Source organism: Camelus dromedarius, chromosome 12 (assembly GCF_036321535.1).
Source record: "Camelus dromedarius isolate mCamDro1 chromosome 12, mCamDro1.pat, whole genome shotgun sequence".
NCBI classification, from domain to species: domain Eukaryota; kingdom Metazoa; phylum Chordata; class Mammalia; order Artiodactyla; family Camelidae; genus Camelus; species Camelus dromedarius.
This window is the reverse complement of record NC_087447.1, coordinates 35,962,686-35,970,889: the sequence shown is the minus strand read 5'-3', so window position 1 is coordinate 35,970,889 and position 8,204 is coordinate 35,962,686. Positions and strand designations below refer to the sequence as shown.

The 8,204-nt window shown below is 55.1% G+C and overlaps 1 protein-coding gene across 1 annotated transcript; it reads right to left on the bottom strand.

The window, feature by feature from the left end:
• Nucleotides 1–1,637: 1,637 nt before the first annotated feature.
• On the bottom strand, nucleotides 1,638–4,492 carry KCNJ11 (potassium inwardly rectifying channel subfamily J member 11). The gene has a single exon (XM_010977211.3). It carries the CDS (start codon nucleotides 3,905–3,907, stop codon nucleotides 2,729–2,731), a length of 1,179 nt encoding a protein of 392 aa, XP_010975513.1. The 5' UTR covers nucleotides 3,908–4,492; the 3' UTR covers nucleotides 1,638–2,728.
• Nucleotides 4,493–8,204: the final 3,712 nt, after the last annotated feature.

The window sequence follows — 8,204 nt, the reverse complement described above, 5'->3', positions numbered from 1 at the left end:
CTGGATGGGGCCCGGAGGATGGTGCTGCCCAGAGGCTCCTCATTAGCGAAGCCCCTGCCCCTGGTTTTAAAGACATCCAAGCTGAGACCCAAGAGCCAAGCATTGTCCCTAGAACCCTGGGATGACTGAGTAGCTTCTTGTTCCTTCTTCCTCTAAACCAGAAACAGGTTAGCTCAGCAAGGAAGGGAATCAATGTTGGGAGACTGTGAGTGCAAGGAAGGAGCATCTTGGAGCCCGGGCCAGCAGCTTCTGGCCCTTCAGTCCTGCCGCTGGAGTAGCCTGGGACAAACTCTCACTGATCCAACCAAAGCCCTCAAACTGCAGCAATGACCCTGGCTTGTTGTCCTGTACACTGTCCATCACTTATTCATTCATTCATTCATTCACTTGACAGTTACTCAGTGCCAGTCACAGTACTGAATTAGGCACAGTCCCTGGCGTCAAGGAGCCATGGACTTGAGGATGGGAGACAGAAACATCAACACAGGCAAAAGGAGAATGCTCACAAGTACAGAGGTAGGGAGGGGACCGTCACTTTCCAAAGGAATCAGGGAAGGCTTCACAGAGGCATCATTTGACCTGGATTTTTATGGATTTCAACAGGCAGCAATGGGCAGTCCAGGCAAAGGGAATAACGTAAGCAGAAGCTCAGAGGTAGGAAGGTCAATGTTGTATGCAAGGAGGGGCTACTGAGGCTGCCAGAGGAGAGGGTGGTTGCACAGGGTCTTGGCCAGAGAACAGGGAGCTGTAAGGCTGGAAAGCAGGCCAAGCCTGAAATCATGGGCCTAGCCTTGAGTAGAAGTTGATGGGGAACAACCGGAGGCACTTGACATGGGAGGGAATGATGTCTTTTAATAAGACCACTCTGGTGGCTGCGTGGCAGAAGGACTGCAGGTGAGATGGAGACAAAAAGCACAGGTAACGGGATATTACATGTCTCCTGTCATCAAGGTCTGAGCTGGGAGGGGGTCTTGTGTAGAAAGGAAGACCAGGCAGAGAAATTCATCACCAGGGGACATATAATAGCACCTTCTCTCTGAACATTCGCTTGCTCAGTTGTCTCATCATGTCGCTGATTCAACAGCAGTCACAAGAGTTAACATTTACTGAGCACTTATTTAGAACGAGGCACTTAAGCATTTGACATATGCTTTTCACTTACTCCCACAACAGTTCTATGAGGTAGGTACTATTAGCATCCCCACTTTATAGATGAGGCAACTGAGGCACAGAAAGATTAAGTTATGTGACCAAGGTCTTAGAGCTAGAGCCAGGATAGGAACTCAGACAGTTATTTTGAGAGCTTATGCTCCATTCACCACACTAATGCACATGACATCCCCACCTCTCTCCCTGAGCTCCCTTGCCTTCCAGCAGATCCCTGGGAGTGGAGCAGGGCCCAGGGCTATAAGTCTGGTGGGTGCCCAGGAGAGATAGTCAGACAGGCTGGCAGGGCTGGGCTACCTGAGGCAGAAAGGAAAAGTCTCTCTGAATGAGGGGAAGAGGACCAGCCCCAGGTCCCTTTCCTGGTCTCCCAGGAATATGGCACCTCTGGAATGTGGGCTGGTAGCTGCCAGCCCCTGCCCTCCCTGCCCACCAACAAGAAGAGTTCAGAGTTGAGATCATGAAGGGAAAAGCTTTATTGACAATGGAGAAGACAAAATTCTGGGCAAGTACACACAGCACTGCTCCAAGAGTCCAGCTTGGGGTCAGGCCTGTCAGGACCAAGGGCTTCTTTGCCTTGGGGATCTCGCCCACACCCCACCATCCTGAGCTTTCCAGCATCTCCTTTTCTAGCAACCCAAAGACCTTCCATGGCTTCTGGACCAAGTGAGTGGCAGCCACGGGTGGGGAGCCAGGACCAGAGTATGGTCTGAGGCCTGTCAAGTGTGGTGGACACAGACCCCTGGCCTCTCCTCAGCCTCTTTCAGCTTGGCACTCCAGGGTCTTCCCCAGCCACTCCTGCTCCCCAGGGCAGGGGACAGAAAGGGAGCAGCCCAGGGAGCCCCTCAGTGAAGAAGCCTTAGGGTGAGGGGCACAGGGGCCCATCTCCCCTTCCCTGTGCCTGAGCAGAGCTCAGCAAGCTGAACCTTCTGGTGACATGTCCTTCCTGCTTGAGCCTGCCGGGTGGAAGGGAGCCCTGTCAGCCCCAGCCTGCCCGTGTAGGCTCCACACCTCCAACCCGCCGGCTGGACTGTGCTCCCACACTGACTGACCTCCCCAACAGGCTGGGCCCACCCTTTCATCCATCGCTTTTTTCAGGGACCAGGTAGGGGCTGCAGCCTGACCACAGGCATCTCTTGGGGCCACAGACATAGAACAGCAGTCCTCCAATCTGGGGACTCTTCTCCCCCAGCCACCTGCCCAGCTTGCAGCCAGTTGGTTGTGGGGGCCCAGGACTAGATGGAGACCCAGCTTTAGGACCTGATACTTCCCACAGCTCCCCCAGCCTGGGGCAGCAGGAGGGAGATGAGCCAGTCCTGACTTGGGGCTGGGAGGAGCAGGGACAAAAATAACCCAGTACAGGCTCCCGCTGAGGCCAGAAATAGCGTAGTGACAAGTTCCTTGTAACACCCTGGGCGAGCAGCAGGCAGGAAGGCAGAGCTGAGGAGGGCCTAGCATCACACCAGGTCCGGGCCTGGCCAAGGGGTCCACACCACATCCGCTCTACATACCATGCCACACTGCCCCACACACACATGCGGAGGAGGGCCCAAGGGAGCAGGGCTCAAGACAGGGAATCTGGAGAGATGCTGAACTTGGGCTTGGCCTTGGCCACAGCCATGCTGCGCTTGCGCAGGGGCCCACGGGCAAGGGTCAGGACATCCAGCAGGCTTGGGTCCTCATCAAGTTGGCGGGCCGTGCAGAGCGGTGTGGGCACTTTGATGGTGTTGCCAAACTTGGAGTAATCCACGGAGTAGCGGCCATCTTCCTCAGTCACGATGGGTACAAAGCGCTGGCCCCACAGGATCTCATCGGCCAGGTACGAGGTGCGTGCCTGGGTGGTAATGCCCGTGGTTTCCACCACGCCTTCCAGGATGACAATGATCTCAAGGTCCTGATGGTGGTGCAGGTCACAGGGCGCCAGGTCATAGAGCGGGCTGTTGGCATCAATGACGTGGTAAATGATGAGGGGTGCCACCAGGAAGATACTATTGCCACCCACACCGTTCTCCATGGGGATGTCCACCTGGTGGAGGGGTACCACCTCGCCCTCAGGGCTGGTGGTCTTGCGCACCACCTGCATGTGGATGGTGGCGCTGATGATCATGCTCTTGCGGAGGTCGCCCACACGCAGCATGAAACAGAGGCGGCCATGGCGCAGGGCAATGACTGCATGCTTGCTGAAGATGAGGGTCTCGGCCCGCCGGTGGGCCTGGGCAGTCTTCATGAAGATGCAGCCCAGCATGATGGCGTTGATCATGAGCCCCACGATGTTCTGCACAATGAGGATCAAGATGGCCAGAGGGCACTCCTCTGTCACCATGCGCCCGCCGAAACCAATGGTCACCTGGACCTCAATGGAGAAAAGGAAAGCAGATGAAAAGGAGTGGATGCTGGTGACACAGGGCACAGTGGCACCGTCGCCAGGGGCCTCGCTAGGGGCCAGGTCACCATGGGAGAAGGCAATGAGCCACCAGACCATGGCAAAGAGCAGCCAGCTGCACAGGAAGGACATGGTGAAGATGAGCAGCGTGTATGGCCACTTGAGGTCCACCAGGGTGGTAAACACGTCCTGCAGAAAGCGGCCCTGCTCCCGGATGTTCTTGTGGGCCACGTTGCAGTTGCCGTTCTTGGACACGAAGCGGGCCTTCCGCTCACGGGCATGGTACCGGGGTTCTGCAGGGTCTTCTGCTAGCCTTGTCAGCACATACTCCTCAGGGATGATGCCCTTGCGGGACAGCATGGCTCCAGCAACCACCAGGGAGAGGCTTCCCCCATGGGGGGAACCCCCTGACCAAGCTTAGGACCTACTGTGGGATTCCTTCCCTGGGACCAACCTCAGTCTGCGCTGGCCTCACTTTTGAGATGCCTCCCCAACCAGCCTCATCCCCACATCCACCTGGCCCCTGCTTCACTTCTTTATACCAGCCTCACACCTCAACCCACCTGCCCACTGCCTAGTGAACTCCCCACTCTGCCTGTTCCTCACTTGGCATTAGATTTCAGCTCAACTCTCCTCCACCCTCTGACCACCCCTGGACATCTCCCTAGGACCCCTTCTCCACTCCCAGCCTTCCTTCTCAACCTGCCTCTCCCACCTGGGAACGTCACACCTCCGAGTCTTACCAACTGACCAGACCTCACACAACCCATACTGTGTCTCTCATCTCGCCCATTTCTGCCCCAGGCTCCCCTCCAAGCTCCAGTTTCATACCGTCTCACCTCCAGGAATGCTCCCTCTTTCCTACCCAACGCCCTGTAGAGCTTTCGCCGCTCTTCGAAACCCCCTCCAGCTCTCGTCCTCTCTTGTCTCCTTGGGATCCTGCGCCCTCCAGAGTCACCACCCCACCCAGCTCCACTCCAGATCCCCTCGCCCCCAGCGCGCCCTGGCGGGGCTCACTCGGAGTCCCGGCCTCCCGGCTCCCCGCCGCCGCAAGCACGCCGGCGCCGCGCCCCAGCCGTCGCTCCGTCCTTGCCCCGCCCGCTTGTCGCCGCAGCACCTGCTCCTGCTCCTCAAGCCGCAGTCGTCGCCTCCCCGCCCCCTCCTGCTGCCCGGGCACTGGCGGCGGGCCGCCCTCCTGTCCGTCTGTCCGTCAGTTGGCCCGCGGATACCGACCTGTGCTAGGTGGGGTGGAAGATTGAGGGCACTGGGCTCCTGAGGCGTGGAGTGGGGGCCAGGGGCCGCCAGGGGGAGCCCGACCTATTCCTGGGCTGGAGGGCGGGCGGGCACAGGCGCAAGTCCCGCCCCTCGCCATTCACCTCTCCGCCGCCTTCTTCCTCCCGGCTCACAGTTTGGCCTTGGGAATTTGCCCAATCAGATGGACCGAAAGGTTTCTCCAGCCCACAGGCTATGAAATTAGGGCGGAGCGGGGCCGGGGGTGGGACGTGAAGGGAGTCGTCACCCGCCCTCTTAGTCTTGGAACCGGTACCCTCATCACCCTGGCTCCCCTCCCCCAATTTTCCCATCCTCAGTTGGGTCAGTATCAACCTCCCAGCACTTGACTTTGCGGGGTCCCAAGGAAAGGAGGCACCGAGAGGCTGTGTCAGCAACCTGGTGACTGGGGGAGATGGCACGAGGACTTCTCAACTGATCGCTTCTTCTCTTTGGAGATGCTTTTAATCTTTTCTGGGTCACGGATCCTTTGAGAATCTGATGCAAGCCATGAACTCCACGGAAAATAAATGTATCTTAGTAGGTGTAGAAACATAGTTTAACGCCCACTGCAGGGGATGCTAGATGCTGCAGTCCAGAACCCTGGGTGGTTGCACCTTCTCAGTCATGACCCCATACCCAAACCCACCCCTGCATTTTTAAAGAGGGTTTGAGCTGGCCCTTGCTTTACACTTCCTTCACCCACAGCCTCATTTCTTCTATCATAGATAATGAGAAGCACCTGGGTCTGTCTGAGGGGCTGTTTTAGGGCTGATTTGTGCACTGGGGGTCCTAAGCCCTTAGCCTGAACATGAGTGGTGTTTCTATCACAGGCATCCCATCCCTGTGGCTTGGGATCAAGGTCTGCCCCCCAATCCTCAGGTGGGAGAGAAAGCCTGCTAGATCTCTGTTATTGTAGCAGTAATGGCCCCACTCCCTCTCTTCGGCTCAAGTCCTTATGGAGAAACCCCAGACCCATGTGTGTTCATTTGTCGGTGTGAGGGCTTAAAGTAGGGGCTGGAAAGATAGGGACAGTGGGAGTGTGGACCACAGTGGGACAGAATGTAGTTTTCATATTGAGTTTTCCTCTTTTTCTCCGATACCCACCTTCAAGCAAAGTGAACACTACTACTCATGGTAAAAATGATCTTGGGCTATATTATCCGAGGTGCAGTGCTTAGCGTGGGAAGGGGGAAAACAGGATGAGCAGAGTGGGGAGCTCAAGGAGACACAGTTACACAGGAAACTTCTGGAACAACTGCAACTGTTCAGCCATCAGAAGAAGAACACTGGAGAGCCTTCCCAGGGAATTTGGGTACTACTGCAGAAATCCTGGGGTTCAAGGTGGATGGACTAATTATTTTGTGTGTCCCAAAGTATAGAACTAGTATAGACACTGAGTAGAACAGAGGCAGGCTTTGATTTCATATATTGAAGAGTCAGTTCTAATAACCAGAAATGACCCAGGTGTGTAGGGTATCCAAGTTAAGGTTGGCCAACCACCAGGCGTGCTATAGGGAGGTTTGGTCTGGGATGGCCTTGGTGTGGGCAGTGCCCTACCCCTGCTACTTCCATTCTCCCTCCCCAGGCTCTGCTCCTGGGAGGCCCAACAGTGGAGGGAGCTGCTGGGCCCCCAGAGGCATCTCAAGAGCTAGAAAAGCCAGGATCTGCCTCAGTGTGGCCCTGAGGCCTCAGGTGTTCTCAGCTCTGCCCTTTCCAGGAGGATGAGCCCCACTCCCAAAGGGCTCAGCCTCCTGCTCTACTCCATCCTGCACCTCCTCATACTCATTTCCCCCAAACACTGCACTTGTCAAGTCCTTTCTCACTCAAAAACCTTTTCCACTTCCCTTTTGTGCATAGGCTCGTCCCAGACTCCTTGTCTTGGCATTCAAGGCTCTCCTTCCCCTTGGGCCCTTTTCTCTAACTCTCTACTTATCTAATTCCCATCCTTCCCACACCCAACTCAAATCCTGCCTCTCCCAGGCAGCCTGCCAGTCCTCACAGAGCACCCCCTTCCTGAGCTCCTCTGGCTCCTGGAACAGACAGAAGGGACTCTGCTGGGCCTCTTCCAATGACTGATGGTTTTCCTTACATTGGGAAGAAGAGGGCACAGGCCCAAGACTCCTGGGTCTACACCCCAGGACCTGGTACAGCCAATACTGAAGGCAACATGTAAACAATAATAAAATGATATGTAAATGATCACCCATTATTTCTTGGCTGAGAGCAGGTGTGCACTCCTGTTTTCTGATGGGAGTCTGAGGGACAGCGGTTATCTTAGTTTCCACAGTGTCTGGGCCCCAGCATCTCCCAGTCACTACCTGGCTGACTTGTGGTATATGTACTGTGCTTTCCCTCTGAACAGCCATCCTGAATGCCCCTATGTGTGAGATGGAGACGGGGACATGTAATTCAGGCTTTGCCAGTGTATTCCAGCCTTTTGACCACAGTGATTGGGTGAGGGTGAGGATGTGACCCAAGTTGGTCCATTGAGATTTGCTCTCAAGATTTTTGCTGGAACTACTGGGGAAGAGCATCTCTTTTTCAGAGCATAGGGTGTAAGCTGGACGTGCTAGTGGCCAACTGTCATGGGGGATGGAGAGGAAGATGGAATCCAAACAAACACCTGGATCCAGCACCTCCTGGAAGTAGTACACCTCATGGCCTTCTCAGTCACAGGACAACAAATTCCAGTTTTTATTTGTCACTTTGAGTTGGGTTCCTGTCATTTGTAATGGAAATAGCGCTAATCCAGGGTACTTGGGGGCCCACAATTTTAACCCAAGTATTCAATCTGATGAGATAATCACAAAAAATGCTATAACCTTGTTAAGGACTGACTTGCCTCCCCTGCCAAATTCATATGATGGAGCCCCCGCCCCCCAGTGTGACTATACAGTGGAGACAGGGCCAGTGAAGACGTAATTAGGTTAAATGAGGTCATAGGAGTGCAGCCTCATCTAATATGACTGGTACCCTAATAAGGAGAGAGACCAGGGACGTGCACGCAGAAGAAACGCCATGTGAGGACGCAGCGAGAAGGTGGCTGTCTGGAACCAAGGAGAGAGGCCTCAGGAGAAACCAAACCTGCCACACTTTGGTCTTGGACTTCCAGCCTCCAGAATCATGAGAAAAAAAATTCTGCTTGTTAAGCCACCCAGTCTGCGGTATTTTGTTGCGGGAGACTAATACAACCCTGCAGACTTAGACAGCCCTCGTTTCAAGATGAGGAGACACACTTTTGCCCACACTCACACAGCTTCCTGGGGTCTGCTGCTTCCACAGGACCCACTGTCTGCCCACGTCCCTGCCCCCCAGACCCATGGCCTCCGGTAGGAAATAATCAATCTCTTTATTTACAAGTGATTTACAGTTAGAAAGTCCAGGT